Consider the following 23,713-nt stretch of genomic DNA (forward strand, 5'->3'; position numbering starts at 1 on the left):
TTACCCAAAACTAGTGGAGGTTTAGGTTTTAAAAATCTAAATCTAGTAAATCATGCCCTTCTTAAAAAAGTTGCCTGAATTTCTTAATGAACAATGTAAGTTATGGGCTTAGATTTGGAAGTCAAAATACCTTAAAAATCAATCTTATTCCCTATTCCACAGCTTCTTCAGGTTCAATCCACTGGAAGGCAATATGCCCAAAACTCATTGAATTAGCCTTAGAAACTAGACATCTAGTAAATGAGAATTCCTCTCTCCTTGTACATCAAGTGCCCTAGATTCAATCTAATAATAAATTTTCTTGGATTTCCTTCCCTTTAGCTCCTTAGTTGAGGAACATGAATCTCACAGTTGCTCATCTCGGGTCAGTGGAATGTTAATCTAATCTGTTCTCTTTTCTCCACATATAAAGCTTCAAAAATTCTGAAAACTCCTATCTTTCTACCAAACAATGGAATCTCTTGGATCTGGTTAAATCACAAATCTGTATAGTGAAAGAGGAATACAAGAAAAAACAACAATCTTCCCTTCCAAATATCCCCCCGAATTTTAAATTTTGCTTTGCTAAAATATGGAAACTTGCTATTCCTCCACGTTTTTAATTGTTTTTTTGGCGAGTTCTTACTGATTTTATTTCAGTTAGAGATTTACTCTTTGTGAAAAGACTACATAAACTTTGTGTTCATTGCAATTCGGATGTGGAATCATCAGCCCACCTATTTACTAATTGTCAATTTTCTCAGGAAGTTTTCTTTGGAAATCCTTGGAACTTAGTAACTTACGCTTGCATAATATCTTTCAAGGCTCTTGGTCTTCATGTATAAACACTCTTTATACCCAAGTTTCTGATAACCAACTCTTTATGAGAATGTTGGGTTGGATAGCTACTGCCCGCTATTATATTTGGTATGCTCAGAATGAGAAATGTTTCAGAAATAGACAAATCTTGCCACAAGTAATCATTAACATGGTTAACCAAACTTTCCAACAATCCATGAGTGATTTGAATGAAACTGATGCACTTGCTGTTCACTCTCCAGAACATAAAATACATCTTTCCATATCTAATGCTACAGATCTAATTGTCTTTACTGATTCTGGAAAAATTTCTGACTCCTTATTTAGTTTTGGTATTATAATCCTCTCTAGGAATTTATCCTGCCTAAAAATCATTGGAGGTAGAACTCTAATCAAACCACATCTGTTGACCAAACTGAATTATTTGCGATTATGTAGGCTTTATTGGAGCTCTGTAACTGGAATTGCAAAGAAATATGCATATGCTCGGATGCCAAACAAGTAGTAAATGCCTTGAAGGAAGCGGATCTCCCCAACATTGGCTTTTGTCTAGGACTAGGAATTTATTTCTGAACCCTATTAAGTTTAAGTTTTGTTATGTAAACAGGATCTTTAACTGTCCGGCCCATAAGGTTTCCCAAATAGCCAAAACTAACTCCCTTTCATATTTTGTATTAAATAATTATCAGGCTGGGATTCCTAGGGTAGAGGACTTTGTAATGGTTTGTTCTATTTAATATAGTTTTTATCTTTCAAAACAAAAAAACATGTAAAAGATCACTTATTCTAATATGTATTATGTAATATAAAATATAACATAAAATAATACATGCATATGCTAATATATAATACATAAGTGCAGGCTGGGCCAGGCCTAAAGTATTGGTCCTAAGCCTGACCTAGAAACTTACAGGCTCAGGCCTGACCCCAGCCGAGCTTGGATACAAAAACTAGGCCCAAAGCCCCAAAATTTCTGGACTGGGCTGGGCCAGTCTATAAATAACACGTACATATGCTACTATAGACAATAGACCGCTTCTTGCTCATTCATGACACAATGTAGGTCTATCATCAATACAACCTACCAAGTTTGCCACAATGTAGGCCTCCACCTTGAGGTCTTTATGTTTGGTATACCTTTTCCTAAAGTTTTCTTCAAAGGAACATAGAATGTGCTCTACAACTTCCAAGTGTAGAACCTTTGGCTAATAGATGTACTAATTCATTGCCACCACACTCACTATATCACTCACTATATAAGAAACGTTGAGTTTAGTCGATCAATCCATGAGTCTCTACTCTAGAGCATCCCCTTGTCAGAGACAAGTTGTGGAGAGAAAAATAGTTTGAAAGGGTGTGTCTTACATGCCCAAATAAGTTTATATTATATATTAATGAGATACAAAAGATGAAAAAGGACTATTGTACCCTTCTCAAGTACAAGAAAGAATAAAAAAACAAATAGAACAATGTAAAAACAATGATATAGTACAAAGGATACATGACAAAAAGATACTCTCAAACATGAGAAAGAGATCAGCCCTTATAATCTCTACACCCCCTTCAAACTAATGCTGAGAAAGAAGCATCAGTTTGTCAGCTAAAATGTTGTGGAGAGGAGCCTTAGAGAAAACGTTTGCAAGCTGAAGACTAGAGGAGATATGAGGAAGAGAGATATGGCCTGCTAGGAACTGATCTCAAATGAAGTGAATCAACCTCAATATGCTTTATACATTCACGAAACACAGGATTCGAGGCTATCTTGATTGCACTTACATTATCAACATGGAGGGCAATAGGTTTAGATGTCAAAATATATAAATCATGGAGAAGAGCCTTCAACCATATAATGGCACTACACAGAGATGACATAACACGATATTCTGCCTTAGTAGAAGATCTAGATACTATTTGTTGCTTAACACTACTAGGCTGTGGACCTTCTTTTGTTTGGCCAACCTGCCCAATCAATATCAGCATAGGCAATTACGTCTAGGGATGATGATGCAAAGAACGGACATATGTTGTTGGCGGGGAAAAGAGACAAACTGGCTAATCACTTGGATATTATTGGAGATATCAGGGCGTGTCATGGTGAGATAAATAAAAGGCTGGCTACGGGCTATAGATATAAAGTAGCATTTGGATCACCATCATCCTTGGATAGCTTAAGATTGACCTCAAGGGATGTATCAACTTGCTTGCCATCAGTAAGATGAGCCAATTTGACCAAATCAGTCGCATACTTATGCCAACTTACAAAGTAGCCCTAGGAGGAACGAGAAATTCCCAAGCCTAGGAAGTAGGTAAGAGAACCAACATCCTTTATTTTAAAGGACTGATTGAGGAGATTCTTGAGGTGAGTAATATTGTCATGACCATAACCAGCAATAAGAATATCATCCAAATACAATAGTAGGAGCTTGAGGTCTAATATGTATAAAAAGTGAATAATCTGAGGAGCTTTGCAGAAATATTGCATCTGAAATAACATACTGAAACCTCTCGAACCAAGTTTGAGACCATATAGAAATCTCTTAAGACGATAGACCATAGTAAGATCATCACAATATCTTGGAGGGGGGCTGATAAATATAATTTCCTTTAGATGACCATGCACGAAAGCATTTTTGACATCCATCTGATGGATATCACATTGTTTTATTGTAGAGGTTACAAGTACAATATAAATTGTGGTCAACTAGGGCAAAGGTCTCTTAATAATCAATACCATACTCTTGCTTGTACGGCTGTACCTTTGTGCCATCAAACGAGCTTTGCATCTATCAAGATTGCCATTCGAACCCACCTACTACTAACAATGAAAGCATTCGAAGGAACAAGAACCAAATTCCAAGTGTCATTTTCTTGAAGAGCTTGAATTTCGACATCCATAGCTTCTTTCCAATTTGGACAGAACAACCATGGCTTGTTGGTGAGTTTTAGGAATATCTATAGAGGTCAAAATGGCAGAAAGAGTTATGGGATGAATATAAACCATAACAGTCAAGGGGTTTAAAAATACGAGTAGAATGACACAGGGGTGGAGGAGAGGATGGAGAAGCTTTAGAAGAGGAGATAGGCAGAGAACGTACAATGTCGGAAGGAGGACCTTGAATTGGTAGTGTTGGAGGCAAGGCAGTAGGCTTTGGAGCAACTATTCGCTTCTTCACATACTAAAAAAGAGATGGAGCAATGGTTGATGAAGAATTCAAAGAATCTACAATATCAAAGAACACAAAACTGAGATAGGAGTAGGACATTTTACAATATGACTAAAGAAAACATTTTCAAGGAACACAACCTTTCTAGAAATCTTGGCTCGACAGGCTTGAGGGTCATAACAAAGAAACCCTTTATGATTTAAATTGTTCCCTATGAAAGCACACATGGCAGACTGTGGGGTGAGCTTAATTCACTCATGAGGTGGAAAATGGACAAAACACACATTCAAACACATGAAGGAATAAAAGTTTCATGGGTGATGAAACAAACTCTGAAAGGGAAAAGTGTTACCAAGCACTAATGAAGGAAGCAAGTTGATGAGATGCACAATTGTATTAGTCGCCTTCACCCAAAATAGGGGTATGGGAGTTCTGTAGCAGGGTTCAGACAACACTCGATATATGTCTATTTTGTACTTGGCCACACCATTCTGTTGTAGAGTTCTTAGACAAGATTTTTGTGATTGAATTCCTTGTTCCCTGAAGAAGGTTTGAAAATCAGTGTCAATGTACTCCCCCCAAATCCAAACAAAGTATTTCAATGGTAGTAGCAAACTGGTTCTTTATCATAGCTAAAAAGAGTTTAAATGTAAAGGGAACTTCTTATTTCTGATGAAGAAAATAAATCCAAGTATAATAAGTATAATCATCAACATAAGTCACAAAAAATTTATAACCCAAGCATGAAGTCACAAGAGAGGACCATACATCACTGAATTAATTTAAAAGGAACATCATAATGTGCAGTAGAAACTAGAAAATACAATATATGACTTTTACTCAAACTACATGAAATGCAAGATTTATTCACATGAGTTAATGTAGTAGTTTTAGTAGACAAACAACTAAAATGAAACAAATATTCTAGTTTATTAGCAATAAGGTGACCAAGGCATCTATGCCATAAGTGTCATTCATTATTTTTGCAAACAAGTCCTGAACTACTAGTAGAAAGTAAACATGATGAAAATAGATGAAACTAGTGTCTTCTCAAATTCAAGAACAAATAACCGCCCGAGTCTATGCCCCTTCCCCTTCATTGTCCTAGTGTGTTGGCCCTGAATCAAACAACCATCACACATCCTCAACAAATTGTCCAACATAGATTAAATTGATAGCAAGTTTAGGAAGAAGAAGGGTTTTAGGAAGATGAAATTGAAAAGAGGCCAAAGTATGTAAGAACAGATCACTATGACAATGATTTTTAATTTCTCACCATTAGCTATAATGATATGTTTGTTAAGAGACCAGGATTTTAATGTACTGACCAGAATGTGCCCTGTCATGTGATTAGAGGCACTAAAGTCTATTATCCAAATGTGACTGGGTGAAGAACAATAAAGAGAAGACTCACCCGATTGCCCAATAACTGAAAACACAGAAGAAATAATTGTAGATACCAACTACTGCACCTTCTCAGTAAGAACACTAGAAGATTTACCCTTGGTTGAAGATATAATAGAGGAAGAGGAAGCTACAACACCACCATCTACATTTTCAACACTTGTCTAATAGGCTTTATGCTCACCTTTCTTGTACCCAGATGTACCTCCCTTGGGTGGACAAGTAGGACATTTAATTATGATGTGTTCCTACTATTAACAATAAGTGCAAGTGTTCTTCCTTTTTCAATTAGAAACTACATGACCAAATTCTTTACATTCATAACAGTGCACCTTAGATAAATCCTTCTTGCGCTTTGATCTATTTGTCGGAATAACAGTCTCTACCCCCAAATCTTGCTTCTCACTAAATAGTCAACTGAGTCACAAGCCTTGTTTCTTCTCTTAGAAGTTCTCCCAGGATAACATCCAAGCTTGGAGTGGTGTCTCTACTTAAAATATTAGACCTGATCAATTCAAAATCAGGTTGTAGATGCATAAAAAAAAGCATAACCTTCCTTCTATCAAAATGACTCTTCATGGATTTAACACAACAAACTGTCAAGGATTCATCCATATGCACAAGTTCATACTCGGTGCACAGATTCACGAATCCAACATAATATTCCTGAATCTTCTTCTCCCCTTGAGTGTAGGAGAAGATCTCTGTTTCAATCTGATATTGTTTGGAAAGGTTAGATCTTCTGATAAACCTTTTCCATATAATCAACATCTCTTTTAATCTTCGGACCTCTCATCGGAATGGGAATATCAGTTTCAATCGATCCTAGAATTCAGGAAACTACCTTAGCATAATCTATCTCCCATTGTTTTACCCCTTTGCTATCAAATTCATTGGGTTTGGGTGAAGAATAATCAATGTTTCATTGGGTTTGGGTGAATAATCATCAATGTGACCTCAAAAGACTCACCCCTTTAACACAAAACTGAAAGTGAGAAGGATATCCCTTCTGTTCAAAGCCATTTCAGCAAGTATCTTATAACCAACTTCTCAAAAGGACAGTTTTCCAGTAAAAAAAAAACAAATCAACGAGTATTGGCCAATCCAAAAAAAAGGTAACTTTCAGGTCTGTGGATCTAAAGTAAGGATCCAAACCCTTCTAGAAACTGTCCAAATTCCAACTAAATCAGATAGGGCGAAAAACCTGACCTGAATGATGTCTTTCTTGAGAGAATAGATGGAACTTGTAGTGACTAAAGCAGCCTTAAAAGGAGATCCAAACATGTGTCCATTAGCAGATCTGAATGCACTTGAAAACACCTTTAAAAGCTGGAGTTGAAGTCTGATCAGATGAGGAGATCGTGAACCTGCTCTGATACCATGCCAGAGACAAGTTCTAGAGAGAAACAATTTGAAAGAGCGTGTCTTGTGTCTTACATGCCCAAGCAACTTGTATTATATACTAATGAGATACAAAACATGAGAATGAACTATTATGCCCTTCTCAAGTACAAGAAAGGATAAAAGAACAAATAGAACAATGTAATGTACAATGATATGGTTACATAAAATACATGATAAAAAGATACTCCCAAACAAGAGACAAGAGATTAGCCCTTATAATCTCTACAAGTAAATTCTTTATCACTACTAAGCCTATAACTCCAACTCGAATTTATAGGAATATAAGCTAGTTTTACCCCATGCTTTCCTTATATCCCTTAACAAGTCAAAAATAGGGGTGTCCATGGTTCGGTTAACTGAACCATGGCCCCTTTTTTGTAAACCGAACCGGTAGTACCGGTTTTTTCATTTTGCCAAACCAAAACTAAACCGGTACCACCGGTTAACCGGTCCGCCGGTTTCGGTTTGTGACTGGTTCGGTTCTTCGGTTTTTCGATTTTTTATATTTATAATATATATATAATATTATATTATAAATAATAAATGATATATAATATATTATAAATATTTCAAAAATATATAATATATTGTAAATAGATCATTATAAATATAATACAAGTATATATTTATATATAATGAATATATATTTATATAAAATACATAGAAAATATGTGACATATATTAAAAATATTTATAAAATATATATACCGATCAGTTCGATTAACCTTCGGTTTTTCAAAAATTCTGAACCGAAACCGTACCGACCGGTTCGGTTAACTGCATTTTGCAGTTCGGTTTTCTCGGTTCAGTTCAGTTTTTCGGTTTTTCAGTTTTTCATGGACACCCCTAGCCAAAAACATACTTTCTCTAGGAAATAAAAAAACTCCTTCTTGGAATAAGAAACCTCGACAACTAAGAAATACCTTAGATTACTAAGGTCCTTAGTTTCAAAATCAAAAGCTAGGGATTGTTTCAATCTACAAACTTCAAGCCAATTATTCCCTTTAATTAGTAATTACAATATTATCACAATATACACATAGTCAAAGGGCCATCTTTTCTCTTGATGTACAAGGCATGATCAACATGAAATTAACTAAACCAATCCTTTGAAAAACATACCAAACCTTTTAGACCAGGTCCTTGGATATTATTTCAACTCATATATAGACTACTTGAACCAATATACTTTCCCTTTAATTACAATGTTATCAATATACACATGGTAGTCAAAAGACCATCTCTCCTCTTAACGAGCAAGGCATGATCAACATGAAATTGACTAAACCAATGCTTTGAACAAACATTACCAAACCTCTTAGACCAGGTCCTTGGAGATTATTTCAAGCCATATATAGACTTCTTTAACCAATATACTTTTCCTTTACTTGTTGGTAAACAGGCACCTGGTGATTGCTCTAGCATACTTATAAATATCTTCATTCAAAAAGGTACTCTATACATTAAACTGAAATAAAAGCTAGAAGAAAGTAGTACAGAGAAATAGAATAAGGAATTCATCTTGGCAATTTGAGCAAGTCTCATGATAGTCGACCCCATTAGTCTGAGTGTATCTCTTGGTGACAAATCTAACTTCATACCTGTTTATCAATCCATCAACCTTGTACTTAATGGTAAACACTCATTTACACCCAACTATTTCTTTACCACTAAGAAGATCAATTAGTTCTCTAGTACTGTTTTCAATAACAATGCCTCCATAACATAGTTGTCAAGGCGACGCCTAGGCAAGCACCTAGTTCAATAACAATGCCTCCACAACATACATATCCTAGGGAACTACCTAGGATATGTATTTTTCACTTAAAAAAATCCATCACCTAGGTGATGCCTAGGCGCCCAACTAGGCGACTAGGCAACAAGGCACCCCCCTGTCGCCTAGCATCGCCTTGGCGCTTTGAAAACTATGCTCTATAACACTTCTAGATACAAAAATAGAGGAAACAATAAACACAAAGGTGTGAAAAAAAAGGAGAAAATGACTCATAAGAAAGATAATCTGAAAGAGGATAAGTAGTACTATAAGAAAATTGAATACATTAATGTTTAGACTAAACATTTAGCATTGTTTAAACAGTAATGACTTGTAAGAAATCAATAGGAGGAAGAAAAGACCATCTCAATAGTAATAAGTTTGGGATTAACAAGGATACTACAGAGAACTTCAAATGAAGAATCTAACTTATTTGAATTACCTGAGTAGAAGAGTTTGCAAACAATAGCTGTTAGTGGAAGTTATGACATGTGGAATCACCTTTTTTTGTTTCAAGTATATGCATAGTTTTTAAGGCGCCAAGGCGAGACTAGGCGACAGGGGGGCACCTTGTTGCCTAGTCGCCTAGGCAATGGATTTTTTTAAGTAAAACCATATATCCTAGGGTAGTTCCCTAGGTTCCATAACCATCTTTCCTTAATAATTATCCATAGTTTTCATAAGAGAAGTATAAATTTCATGTTTTAAGTTTAGAAAATCAACATTTAATGAGAAGAAAAGGAACAAAAGAAAGAAATTTCAAAAAATTTAGGGGCTGAACCCCTAATTTTGTTATAGGAAAAGAAGAAAAGAAAAGAAAAGGTGGAAGAAGAAGAAGATCTATAAGAAGAAAATGTGTTGATTAGACAAAATTTTAAGTTCTTCCCTTGCTTATTGGTTCAGGTTCTGAAATCTTTGAGGATTCAATCAAGGATCCAAACTTCGATATGTTACGCCCTGTATCAGGTGTATTGTATTGTATCTTTGGCGCCCCAATACACATGTTTATAGGTGTTTTTGGGAACCCATTTTTTAAATTAATATATATTTAAAAATGAAATTGAAAACCAAAGAAATAAAAAAGTAGGGGGAGTATCATTATAAGTACTGATACTTTGAACCATGGGTTTAAAAAAATAAAAAAAATATCACAGAGGTGTATCAATACTTTGAACCATGGGTTCAATACATCAATTAGCAATGTTTGTGTTGATTAAACCCTAACAAATAAAATAATAAAAAGAAATCAGTACATAAAGACACTACAAGGGCGCAAAACTACTTGGCGACTGGGCGAAGCGAGCCTCCAAGGGCGCCTCGTCGCCTAGGCATTGCCTTGACAACTATGAGTATATGCTTCAGGATTCTTTGACACTACAACCTCCATAAAGACCTTAAGAAGGAAAACATGAGAACCAACATAGGAAGAAGAAATACAAGACTTTTCTTTTCATTAGAACTCTATCTAAATAGTGACCTAAGGAGAACAAAATTGACTAAGATGGTGGTGTCCTTAAACAAATCTCTTTTCAGATGAAAGCAATGTTACCCCTTTTGAGTGAAAGAATATCCCATCCCAAATGGCTTCGGAACAATAGCTTTAGTGTATAAGTGCTTTGATGAATACCACCTTGCCATAGAACATGTACAATCAAGTATGTAATTAAAATTTAAAAGTAATCCACAAGTACAAAGAGAAGTACTTGGAAAAATGATGTTATGTAACATTTAGCAAGCTCATAGACTCACATTTAAAATTCAATGAGGTGACCAACTTAAACAATTCAGGGAATAAAATTTAAAAGACCAAATGAGAAAGATAAATAATTCAGGGAATATACTTTTTTTGAAAGATAAGGTAAATTTTATTGCTATCAAAGTTAAAAAAGATACAACAGGCCACTTGCCAAAGCTCCAGACACTAGCAAGCCCCACACAAGCATCAACTTACATCAGACTGAGATCGTCATACCAAGATATATGTATCCAATGCCTAACTTTGGTCATTGATGACTCACTAAACTATTAGACTAAAATGCCAAAGAATTATTTGGCAGGTTATTCAACAAGTAGACTCCTTTCACTTCATGGCCACTTTTAATAGTCTTCCTCATGCCTAGGTCCTAGAAGAAGAAGACATAATGATAAAAAAGTTAAATAACAATTTAATTGCATAGTTAGACCATCAACAAACAACAAATTTGTAATAAGCAGGGGAACATGGACAATGCATTAATGAGGATTCAGGTGGAATCTTCTTCTCTCAAAGGAATTTGGGGGAAACCAATTCCTCCAAGAGTGGAGGTTTTCGCATGGTTGGTGAATAGGCAGATGTGCAATGTGTTTTTCAAAGGTTTTGTAATCCTAAGCAGATGTGCACTGTGTTTTTCAGAGGAAGAAGACTTATTTCATTTAATGGTTAGCTGCAATTTTGTGAAAGGAATATGTGCTTTTTCTCTTCAAGCTATGATGGTTGGTCTCCTGCTAGGCCTGTGAATATTTTTGGAGTGTTGCCAAGGCTATCAGGAAACATCAAAGTAAAATCCTCTGGATCTGCATCCCTTTTGCTGTCTGTTGGGTAGTGGAAGGAAAGAAATAGAAGAATTTTTTTATGGAAAGATGAAGAGCAAGGAAAAATTAGTGGCAACAATCAGCTCAAAGCTCGATGATTGGGTTTTAATTCTTCCAGAATTTGTAGGCTGCAAAAAAAGAATTTCTGGTCTATTTTGTTGATTTAATTTTGTATGGGTTTTGGGTTTGGTCTATTTAGTATGGTTATATTGTAGTTTCCCTTTTGTTTCGCTAGGTGGTGACATCTTGTCACCCAAGATACTTGTATCTTTTTATCTTAATAGAATCCAAAGACAAGTGACCACCTAGTTGAATAGTTCCTTTCCTAAAAATAGGAGTAAGGAAGACATTTGCTATTGTAACCTTATTGCAACTAGAGCATAAACAAAGATGACTTGCCAGTTATGTAATTAGAATTACCTAAATTGACCACCCAATATAGAAGAGAGAAAAACCTGATAAGCAAAAGATTGATTACCTATCTTAGCAAAAGAAATGAAAGGATTAAATGACCCAGCAAATAGTGATGCAATCAAATTGAGACAAAGGATGATTATGCTTTTCCATCACTACCTAAGAAGCAATAAACATCTCATCAGTACGAGGCTATGAGCACCAAATGGGGTGTTTAAGCCAGTATTAGATTGTAATTCTCATATGCTAACCAATTTGTATTGTTTTTCTTTCCTTTGGTAAATCTTAGAGGTCTTAGGTTAGAACTAAGCTTCCAACAAGAATCTCAACTATGCCTTGGTTTCCTACAACAGTCACACTTCATTTCTTTAACATCCACTTGTGTAGTCTTCTAAGAGATTCCCTTCTTTTTTTTGACAAGTAAACAAATTTTATTAATCAGTGAAAACAGCATTACAAGTAGACAATAGTACATACATTATTAGTACAAGCATCCTTAGAGAGGCACGAGGTGTGACCTCCCCCAACATAATGAAACAGTTACAATTACAACCATGCCCAATACAAATGGTACATACATTATTAATCAGTGGAAAGACCTCTCCCAACATAATGAAAGAATTACAATTACAACCATGCCCAATAAAAATGGTTCCTATTCACCCTTTGCTTGGCGAGAATATCAGCAAAGGCATTGGTGGTCCTCATCCATTGTATTCTCAAAGTCATGTTTCTTGTTAGCAATATAAGTTTCATCTTGTTTCTGTAGCCCCGACTTACAGATTGACTCCTTCAACCACCCCACCACCACTCTAGTAGAATCTCCCACTCCCGTTGGACCTAAAAAAGATGGCAATGGCATGTCCTTATCTCTCAATAATCCCTCAACTTTAGAGGGGCCTAGGTTACCTTGGCTGTTCCATCAAAGTTCAGTTTGACAAAATGCTTCCAGAGGGGGCTTCCACACTGAGACTACTTTTTCCTTCATAGAAGAGCTCATTGCCACCATATATACTAGTTCCTCCAGAGATCATCAAAAGAAAATTGTGAGAAGATATCCAAAGTTTTGAATCAGTGAATAGCCCTATTCATCACACATTCTTTCACTGCTTCCTTGCCTCTTTCCTCCTCTAGAAATATTCTTGCATTCCTTTCCTCCCAAATGATCCAAATCAAAGCTACTCTTATTCATCTCCACATAATCCTTCCCCTTTTCTTAGAAAGATCAAAGGTAGTTGGATCAAAGAGACAATTTACCTCCATTGGCAAGTTCCATCTGCAACCAAATAAAGAAAACAACCATTCCCAAATGTCAATAGTAAAAGAACAAGAGCTTAGCAAGTGGTAACAATTCTCACCATTGGATTTGCAAAGAATACACCAGTTTGGGGATAAGCAAAGAAATGGTTTCCTTTTTCGCAAGATGTCCAAAGTGTTAACCTTTCCATTACACACTTCCCAACAAAAAGCACCTATTTGGGGGGCAGGAAGCACTAGTTTACACCAAACCTCATTAGAATGGAAAACTTGGGGGGAGGGCAAGGAGGGCAACAGACAATGAGATTTGAAAAAAGAAGTGCAAGAAAAAACACCCTTGGAATGAGGGGTTCACACTTGTCTGTCAGACTTAGAAGGATCCAAGCAAACATTATCATGGAGATGCAAAAGATTAACCATAGCCTCAAACTCAACTTCCCTCAGCCCTCTATGAAAACCAAAGTTATTATCGAGGAGATTCCCCTTTATTTCCTCCATATGTATCCATGTACACTTTCTAACTAAAATTTTCTAGCATCTTTTGAAGATCTAAGAACCAAATATCCATTGTCTTTTGGGGGACAACCTTTCCACGTCTTTTGAACCATCAAAATGTGAAAATTGAAATAGATCCAAATCAGATTTCTAGAGGATCATTGGTTCAATGCTAGCAACTTTTGCTCTGTTTGTCCAAGATTTCATGGTCTCCTTGAAAGTCAGAAAATTCTCTTTTTTTTATGAATCAAATATTTCTTTCTTTTTTCTCAAGGCAGCTCAATGGTGTAGGATTTTATATTTTGTAGACCTCTTTTGTTTTTTAATATGCAAAATAGAACTTTATTAAAATTTATCAAAAAAAAATAGAACTTTATTAAAAATGAAAGTTTACAAGTACATCATACAATCACGCTTGAGACCTAACACGGTAAGCAAAAACCAAATCTATTATAGAGATTGCAAAATACATCAATGGCTGATCCAACAGATAGCAAAAAGAATGACCGCCCAAAAAATTTGTAACTTCTTGTTCGGAATTTTTTAAATTTCTGTAGATCTTCCTAAATAGAGAAATAGTGAAATATATGTTTTTTTAAAAAGGAAAAAACTTTGTCCCTAAGAAATAGAATGGAATGGTGGAACAGGATTCATGTAGCCTACCTCAAATAGTTGGGACAAGGCTCAGATAGATGATGATCTTGAATGCATATGGAAGTCCACTCTTTAAACCCTCATTAGCCATGAGACACCATATAAAAATTGCCTTTTTTATAATTATATAAATTTTTCCTATTTTTAAGAAAGCACATCCTGGAAAGATGAAATAGTTCTATCAAGCACCCTTTGAAGATGAGAGAAATGGATCTTGCTATCAACTGACACATGCTTCATACAAGGCTGGCTGTGGAAAACTCCTTGATGTAAAGCTTGTTCTTGGGAATGAGAGGCAAAACAGTTGTGTCAACATAACCCTCCAAGCAACCACTAAATGAGATTCCTCCAAAACTTTGATGTAACTAGGCCAATTAGCTGGGCCCTGGCTGGTCCACCAAGCCCAGGAAGCTCGCTGATTGTGCCAGAAATATCACTTAAGTGTTCTGTATATATTTCATACAATTTGAAGGAAAAACACTATAGACAAAAACACATTAGAGTAAAATGGAACCTAACTTGCATCTTTGGAGAAGTAGAACAGATACCAATTGACTCCATCCCAACAACCCAAATTTGATTGGGCCTATAGCCAGGCTGTGGCCATGATGTAAAACCAAGGCACAGCCTGGACCTACCTTTAGACTAATCTACCTAGGCTGGGTTGCTTGTTGCCACCTCTACATACCCATGAAAATTACAAATCAACAGTCCTTAAAAAAAGAGGCTAGCGCTTTGTCATCACTTGGCTCCCCCAAAGCCTTGATGATCTCATCTGTTTTGAATAAATTTTCTAGCCAGGAAATTTTGTGCCAATATTTGATTAAAATAAAAACCATCCAAACTAGGTCCAAAGACTTGAACTTCCGAATGCATCTTCACAAAAATCCAGCACAGCTTCCTGTCTTCTTCTTCAACCATAACATCCATCCACATGGATATGTAAGATAGAATTAACCTTTCGCGCATAAGCATACACTGGAAAAAGTTATTGTCCTTATTACCCCCATTCAACCATGTCACCCATGATTTCTATCTCCTTAGAATTTCCTCCATACGGGCAACCCTCATTGAATTCTTCTACAGCTTCCATTCTCAGTACCTTATCCCACAATGAGTCCAGGTCACCTTTTTTTATTAATGGAAGAAATGGATTAAAAAACACAAATATTCATTCTCTCTATCCCCACAAAGACCTTATTCCATAAAGTTCTTTCAGTGCTTTAAGATTCTTACAGAACACAGAATTGGCCTTACCTGCCTGTAAACAAGGAGGATCAACACTATTTCCCACCAAATCAAAAGAAAAAGAAAAATAAAGTTGATACTTCTAGCATCATAACACACACACACACACTAGAGGGCATTTACTTCATACAAGTAGCCACCTATTTTCTCAAGAAAGAGTATCTAGAGAGTGGTTCTTTCCTTAACTCCACCCTCAAAAAAAAAATGTGGTTACCTATTCAACAAAAACAAAAAACAAAAAAAAAATCACTTCAGATGATGTGGGGTCCTTTTAATTCAAATAAAAGGCTCACCATAGAGAGTTTCAATGGTGTGGGTCCCATTCCTCCAGATGAAATAGGTCATCAATTACAAATTACACCTGATTTAATTTCCCAAGTTAAACAAGAATGCAAGTCAGATTAATCTCAAGCAAAAATAGTAGGCATAGTTGTCCTGTACTTAGTATGGGGTATCATCACTCAGTTTTAAATCTTAAACAAAAGTACGACTATTCAATGACATGGGTTAACAAACGCAAATATCATGCACAAGATGTGAAACTTTTGGAGATTGGGGAAACATGCCATCATCTAGAATGCCCTTGCCTTGCTCTAAAAGGATGTTCTTATCCCATGATATCAATTTAGAGGCAAGAACATCCTTACTGGACCTTATTATTCCAATAAGGTTCCCAACTTCAAACTGGTTCAAAAACAAATTGTTACTCTTTCTCAAAAAAAAGAAAAAAACATTGAGAGTTTATATTTTTATTGATATCTTTGTGAAAATTTAGTTGACATCAAGGAAAAAAATTTAGATGGAGAAGAGTTTTTCTTACAAGTAAATGAACTTCTGTTAGAATACTTCAAAATATCATTTATACAAGCATCCCAAGGAGAGGTATGAGGTGGACCCTCACCTATGCAACACAATCAAGAAAATTATACTACAATTCTGCCCAATAAAAACAATCCCTATCAGCCCCTTGTTTTGCCAATGAATCTGCCATCCCATTAGCTGATCTCTGTACCCAATGTATTTTTAAAACCATATCTCTAGCTAGCCAATAAATTTCTTAATTAATAACCGTCTCTGGTTTCTTTAACAAACCCACCAATTCAGAATCCCCTTCAATGAATAATCTCCACTCTAACAGAATTCCCCCAAGCCCATTGGACCAGAAAAAAGGGCAACAATGTTGCCAAAGATATCTCTAAAACTCCTACCCTAAAAGGACCGGCATCGCCTTGGCTGCTCTCAGTTTTATAAAATCTTTCTTAGGGGGTAACCAAGTCACATTTACCACCTTCTTTTTAGAGGAACTTCTTGCTACTTCACCCCGATTTCTACGAATGTCATCAAAGGAAACATGTGCAAAAACTTCCAACGTTTTTTTTTTTTGATAAATAACTTCCAACGTTCTTAACCAATGTATTGCTCTAGTCATTGCACTCTCCTTCACTACCTCCGAACTTTCTTTTTCAAGAAAACTTCTTGCATTTCTTTCTTCCCACACAATCCACAACTTAGCTGTCCTTGTGCATCTCCACATAATTCTACCTCTCTTCTTCAGCCAAGAGAACGTTGATGGATTATACAGTTTATCAACCTCCAAGGACAGAATCCACCTACACCCAAACAAAGAGAAAAACCATTCTCAAATACCTGTAACAAAAGGACGGGAGATTGAGGTGGTAACAGCTCTCACCATCAGCCTTACATATGATGCACCAGTTTGGGGAGATAAAATGAAAGGCCTTCTTTTTTGTGAAGTATCCATAGTATTAACCTTCCCAAAAGCAGTCACCCAACAAAATGCCCTATTTTAGAGGGATGGGCCTACACCAAATTTCTTAGCAATAAAAAGACAACGGGCTAACAGAAGAAGAAGAAGGCAACGGAAACATAAATGTTTCATAATCTTATCCCATTTGGCTCTAATTTATCAATCTTCTGGATACTGTTGAATTCATTCAAAAACAATCTCTCTATTCAACCCTATACCTGAGAATAAATCTACTAAACTTAGTGCAGCTAGATCTTAATTTTGTATTATATTATTAGCCTGTTGCAGATCCTGGTTATCTGTTATGTGCCTTAGGAGAACTCACCCCTAAAAGCTAGCTGTTAGAGGGAGGGAACCCAAGCATATATATACCCCACAACAGCATCCCATTCTACCGATGTGGGATACCTCACATTAGCATCCCATACTACCAACATGGGACAAATGGATCGTAACATTATCCTATTACACATTTCTCTACGTCTTCAACCCTAATTATCTTATTTCCGTAATGAGAGCCCTACTTCACATTTCATTAGAAGCATTAGGACATGGAATTGATTTCTGAAAAATTATGCATGTATAAAAATTTGCACTTAGAGGATAACATACTGATATTATTAATGTTTTTACTGATTTCTTATTTTCTATGCAATAACTCCATGCTAAGAACATGAGCGTTTACTTTTTGTCAAGGCTGACATAAACTTCCAAGTGTACATATTCTCTCCAACTTCATATTTTTTCGTCTTTTTCCTTTTTTCTTAATATAATTGAAATAAGACCTATATATTATACCATAGAGACAACCTGCTAAAATTCTAGAGTCTAATTAACATTATGTCATATTTATTCTAAAATAGTTTTTACATAAAACTTTACTGATGAAATGATACTTCCCATTAATAAAAACCAGGAACAAATAACACAAAAGTAAACCTATGCCACAGGACGCTAAAGCAAACATCAAATATAGATTATCTTATACACATCTGACTATACTGAGAAACACTTTTCAAATTGATAGACAAAACTTTCAATTCATGAAGGTAAAACAGTAGCAAACATGCATATAGAATTATCTTAGAAAACAGCAGATGCCTCATCTTAGAAACAGTAAATCCAAAATCTATTGAGTAGGAGACAAGTGTAGTATCATTTTAACAATAGAAGAATGTTGTCAGGAGAAAAAAAAAAAAAAAAACAGAAGATAACCATCACTTATTAAGACATAATGGTGTCTCAAAATGGTAAAAGTGGTCTAGTCAAAATAGTAACCTGCTCAAAAATATAAACATGCAGTATTTATCCATGTTCCAAAACTTTCCAAAAGCAACCAAAATTCAAGTTTTCCCAAAATATTTTTGGTTAAGTTCTCTAGAATAATCACAGCTGTTCTCAGAGAAGAACTTCCATGCTGATATTGGCAATACCCTACCATATGAAATCTGTCTTCTACAGGGTGATATTCTTAGAAGTTTTGTGTTGGTGTTTCTCTCTAAAGAATGGAATATGACCTATACATTTAGCTATTAGAAAGGCAAAAAAAAAGGATAGTTCAATGAAATCATGATGTATGTTAGTATAGTCACTTCATCTTCAAATACCAATAAAGTGTTTTCCCCTAAACTGGGAACTGGAGCCAAGTCAAAAGAAATATTAGGATACAAAAGTTCTTCTAAACATTGTGTACATTCCAGAGGGGGGAAAACAAAAAGTTTAATAATTTCTAAATGGAACCAATGGACACATAAGGGAATGCAGAGTCAAGCATTGTCAAGCTTCCATCTGGAACTACTTTTGGGATCTATCCATCAATATCATGTCCACCCAGTAAAGCACAGTACACAGTTTTACATGAAATGGGGTTTAGACAACATAACCTACATAAATGTCAAAAGCCATATGGAGAAAAGATGGCTGCAGTCAGCAGATTGATTTCCGGTGAAATGTCAGAATTCAAAGAAAAAAAATCCAGAAGAAAAAAGGAACCCAAATTGTCTAACTCAGTCTAACTCGAGAAATTGCTTTTCTTGGGTCTAAGATGAATAAACCTCTTTGGCTAGATCATGTACAACAGGGTGCTGCTAAGGAGCAAAAGGCATACCAGGCTTCTAGTATCCCTTTCATCAAGCATGTATATAATACAGGTGAAAATCCCATGCTCATGCACGAGGCACTAGAAAAATAATGCACTGAACTGATGACACTTAGACCACATTTTGTTGTCCAGCGGCTGAGCGGTGCCTGATCCGACTTCTACGTGCACTAGCAATGCTAACAGTCAAGGAGTTACCTAAGGTTCCTAAGCCACTAGGTCCCATTAGCCTTAAACCAAACTTTCTGTATAAAAGGGACAATTTATTTTCATCCCCTTCAGTCATCAATTGTAGCTCATGTGCCTGCTCTCGAGATAAAACAGTGTACAGCTGCAATGGTAGAGTTAAGGACTCTTGTGAGCTCTTTTGTAATTCTTGTCCAGAACTGAATTTGCCAATAAATCCACTCCTGGACTTCCCAACGGTAACTTTCATAAGCCCCAGGGATTTAGGGTCTTCAGTCGAAGGGTCAAATATAAATGAAAACTTCCCAAATGTTAAATCAGGCTTCCTGAATAGATCTGTAAGAACATCTTCACATGGTCCCACGTTCTTTTGCACATACAACCTGAGATTATTTTGTCGACTCCTTGTAGCATGAAGAATACGTGAAGCTTCTCTTATACCACTCAAGAAAGCACCATGCATGCTGGCTGGATACTGCTTATTTGTGGCTTCTCCAGCAAAGAACAGCCGCCTGCCAATACTTTCTGCAAGAATATCATAATCATTACCAGATGATCCAACTCTAACATGGGAATAAGAACCACGGCAAAGGGGATCACTTCCCCATCTTGTGCATATTGTTTGGATGGGATTAGGCACATCAATGCCCCTTTGGCTATAGATACCTGTAAAATTAGCTAATAAATATTACACCAAGAGATATATTGAAATGAAACTTCCTAAATTAGGACAACTAAAACACAAAAACAAAAATTGCATTAGTACTTTGTCACCTGTCATCTAAAAGGTTGTAGTACCTCTGAGGATGCTTAGCACACGGTGTAGCAAAATAGATGGATCCTTGTGTTCAGAAATAAGTGCAGCTTCTCCTGCTACCAGTGCAATAAGAACGGGACCTCCAGAAACAGTATGGTAGCTGTAGAACAAAAAGAATTCACCACGTCTATGGCCATCTCTGTTCAGACAGCCAAATGTATCTAGGTCTTCTCCCCAGAAAACATAAGGAAAGACCATAGCAACCTTATTCAACAACCCAAAACCCAACCTCTCAATAGCTGCAAGTTTTCTTTTTGGTAACTCAGGTTCAAATTTGATGCTTTTATTTTTCAAAACCCCAAGAGGCACAGTGCAGAGGACCATATCTGCTTGAAACACTTGCTCTCCGGCAATCACTTCTACACCTTCATTTCCATATTTAATTGTGTGAACCATCTTCCCATAGAATATTGGGACATCTTCACACAGTGCTTTTATGAGTCTCCAATTACCTCCAGCAAGAAGACAATGGTCCCCACCCATTTCATAAGGATCATCCTGATCCCAATATGCAACAGAAAGGTCTGAAAGACATCCTGCATTTGCATATTCCAAGTTTGCAAGATGCCAATCAAGTAGTTGTGTTTCTTCGGTACTTTGAGCCACTCCATACAATTGTCTCAATGTCTCCAGAGCTGATCCCAGGGAAATATCATTTGCCAATCCACCCATAATTTTTCTCAATTGGGTGGCTTTGTCCAGCAACTTGTTGAAGATGAATTCTACATTGGAATCAATTTCCACGTCAACAGGTGCCCCATCTGGCTTGTATAGAGGACATTTATCTCTAACCTTATGAAGTGGAATGGAAAGTTGCCTGGCTAGAACCCCTAGGGGGTTGGCATGAATACCTGTAATAACACTACCACCAAGATCTACAGCAGCAAATTTACCATCACAGCCCATTTTCTGAGTATAAACTCTTCCTCCTGGCCTTTTTCTACCTTCAAGGACAACAACCTTGAAACCAAAGGATAAAAGCTGCCTGGCTGCAGCTAATCCAGCAAGTCCAGAACCAACAATTATCACTGACCCTTCATGTGCTTCTTGGGGAATTTGAGATGTGATTGACGGTGAAACCCCAAAATTAATATACCCATGTGACAAGAGAAAATCATGAGCTGAACAGATCAAATGTTCATACTCACTGCTAACAGTTTCCCTAATCTGTCCTTTTGAAAGCCAGATTCGAACATTATCCCTCCACTTTGCTAATATATGATTTCTCACCACGATGTAGTCATTTTGCTCTTTTCCACCCAATTCACTTACGACACCAGCTTTAATTTCCTCTTCAAGCAATGCATCAATGGGGAACCCTAGAGATAGAGCAATCATGGCCTCGATTTCAGTTTCTTTCTCCAAATCCGCCTTCGTTCTATTCTTTTTCCTTGGCGTGCTGCCCAAGTGCTTCTCTATGAGCTCGTCCATAAGATTCTCATCGTAACTTCGTAATGCTACAGTCTTTCTTAACGAGCGCTTAGGAGTGTTGCCATCAGAAACTGGAGATTCCATCCTAGTAACTCGAATACTCAAACCCAGCTCACATGAAATTGCAACTTTCTTACTTCTTGTCCCTTTTTCCTTCTTGGCTAGAGGTCACAGACCCCATCCAAGTCCATGACAAACGTAACCGTGCATTTTTCTCCGCACTTTCGTATTATCAAACTCAGCTCCAATAGACCGGATGTTCCATTTTAACAACTCCACGGATATAAAACGATAATCCATTGGATAGAAGGTTTTGAACATTTTCCTCAACTCTTCGACCACAGTTCCTCTTGTCATTCATCCCAAACTATCCTAACAACCGGATCTTTAATCTTCCTCATTTGAGTCCAAAAGCACCATTCTAGTCATTCCACTCTCACGAATCTCTTAGACGAAGAACTTAAAAATTTCACAAACGTAACTCTTAATTACTGCAACTGGAAACAGTTGTGTTGAGCCACCTAAGAATAAATGTATAACTAAATTGCGGGCCTAAGCTCGAGTTCCTCGTTGAGATTCGACACAAGTCCATCTCTGAAACTACACGCAAGAGATTCTTGCAGTCTCGAAGGAATAATAACGAATCATACCTTTTTTATTCGCAGCCTCCGCAGTAATTCGCCGGAATTAGGGTTTTCTCGGGTGACCTCGAGCGTCGCGGCTACTGGTCTTCTCTGTTTAATAGAGGGGATGGAGGGAATTAGTGCAGGCGAGAACTTCCCTTTTATTAAGAAAAACCGAAAATAGCGTGGAAAATGGCCAGATTTTGGGCCTGTTTGGCCGAGATTGGATAATGGATTGACGCATAAGCCCAGATGACGTGTGCACTTAACATCCGTACGCTGATTAATGCTAAATTTGAGTTCGAATCAGCTACCAACGCGAGACCTGATCTGCTCCTCGCAGCTGGCGCCTCACGAGCAGATTCTACCATGCATCGCGAACATCTCCCGTATTTATTAGCTATCATTAACGGGAGATGTTCCCAATGCACGGTGGATGTGCTTGTAAGACGCCCATTTATGAGGAACAGATCCCACTTTTACCAACACACGTTGAGCTGTACATCGGGAACTTCAGGAGATGTTCCTAATGTAAGGCTGCAGTGGGCTGTTGAGGCAGGGTTGGTAGCAGATCTCTACCCAATTTGCAGTCACAACGAGACTGAATCTCCTCTCAACCAATAAAAAAAAGTCGTTGGAACAAGCATGATTTATGTCTGGAGTATGCCCATTTCATACATGATGGATCTAGACTGGTTTAAATGGTAAGTCATTGAGTTGGATAAATGCACTTATTGTAGCAAATATTTCATGGAAAACAATTGTCTAGATAAATATACTATCAGTGTTATTTTATTTTGCAAAGTTATACAATAAGGATGTATTTGATTCAAGACGAAAAATGATTGATGGACATGCAGTTGATTGTGAATGGGCGGTTGGAGTTTTTTTGGGATAATCGATGGAAAAGTCAACTGATTAAATGGCTTACATCGATTTAAACTTTACATTGTAAATAAATGCCTAAAAAAGCGGACTGGGTGTGGAGTCTTACGTTGGTTCACTATATTAGAAACAAATGCATCTAGAGTTAAATTGACGTTAGAGTTTTATATTGATTCACATTTACACCAAAAACAAATTAAATGTAGCATAATTGTTTTATCCATGAAAAGTGTGAATAATATTGTCCCATCACGTGTTAGTAAATGAACTGCGTGGGAATCATTATATTCCATGTGACCCATTAATATTGAGACATGAACGCTAATTTCTTTCTCTTCCATGAGACCCACCAACTTATCCATCCCCATTACCAGAAAATGAATGTGCCCTAATATAGTGAAACAAGATTCAGATCTAATCTCAATATTGAGATGGGATCTATTCTTGTGAACAAATCCACCCGCCTCAATGAGATTCAAACTCGATGAGGTGTGGACACGAATTACGTTGGAATGGTTTTGTTGGGAGGAGATCTCATCTCATTGGGATTTGGGAACCTGGAAAGGGCACCTCCATGTGGACACAAATGAGTCCAGTTCTGCTCCTCATTGAGAGTGCCTCACAACATGTCCTGACTGCACATGGGGAACATCTCCTGTATTTTTATTTATTATTCATGGGGAGATGTTCCCAACACAGGGTAGGATGTGGCTGTGAGGAGC

The 23,713-nt window shown here is 36.8% G+C and overlaps 1 protein-coding gene across 10 annotated transcripts; it reads right to left on the reverse strand.

Annotated features, from left to right (window-relative positions):
• Nucleotides 1-2,162: 2,162 nt before the first annotated feature.
• On the reverse strand, nucleotides 2,163-22,253 carry LDL2 (LSD1-like2). 10 transcript variants are annotated; one of them, XR_016070338.1, is made up of 4 exons: nucleotides 20,034-22,253; nucleotides 4,315-19,901; nucleotides 4,103-4,173; nucleotides 2,163-4,018 (listed from the first exon to the last, which is right to left on the reverse strand). XR_016070338.1 is itself a non-coding variant. In XM_010270500.3 (2 exons), exons 1-2 carry the CDS (start codon nucleotides 21,565-21,567, stop codon nucleotides 19,162-19,164), a joined length of 2,274 nt encoding a protein of 757 aa, XP_010268802.1. In that variant the 5' UTR covers nucleotides 21,568-22,253; the 3' UTR covers nucleotides 2,163-19,161. The 10 variants fall into 10 exon arrangements, 1 of the variants encoding a protein (XP_010268802.1); XR_016070349.1 differs by having other exon boundaries at nucleotides 2,163-3,750; nucleotides 3,894-4,018; nucleotides 4,103-19,901; XR_736660.3 differs by having other exon boundaries at nucleotides 2,163-4,502; nucleotides 19,059-19,901.
• Nucleotides 22,254-23,713: the final 1,460 nt, after the last annotated feature.

The sequence above is a fragment of the Nelumbo nucifera genome, chromosome 1 (genome assembly GCF_055504915.1).
Source record: "Nelumbo nucifera cultivar China Antique chromosome 1, China Antique-T2T, whole genome shotgun sequence".
In the NCBI taxonomy this organism is placed as follows: domain Eukaryota; kingdom Viridiplantae; phylum Streptophyta; class Magnoliopsida; order Proteales; family Nelumbonaceae; genus Nelumbo; species Nelumbo nucifera.

Bases quoted from the DNA above. Each gene is read 5' to 3' on its own strand.
- LDL2 (XM_010270500.3), bottom strand. From the start codon at position 21,567: ATGGAATCTCCAGTTTCTGATGGCAACACTCCTAAGCGCTCGTTAAGA. The intron at 19,902-20,033 runs GTACTACAACCT...CTAATTTTACAG, and splicing joins TGTGCTAAGCATCCTCAGAG to GTATCTATAGCCAAAGGGGC.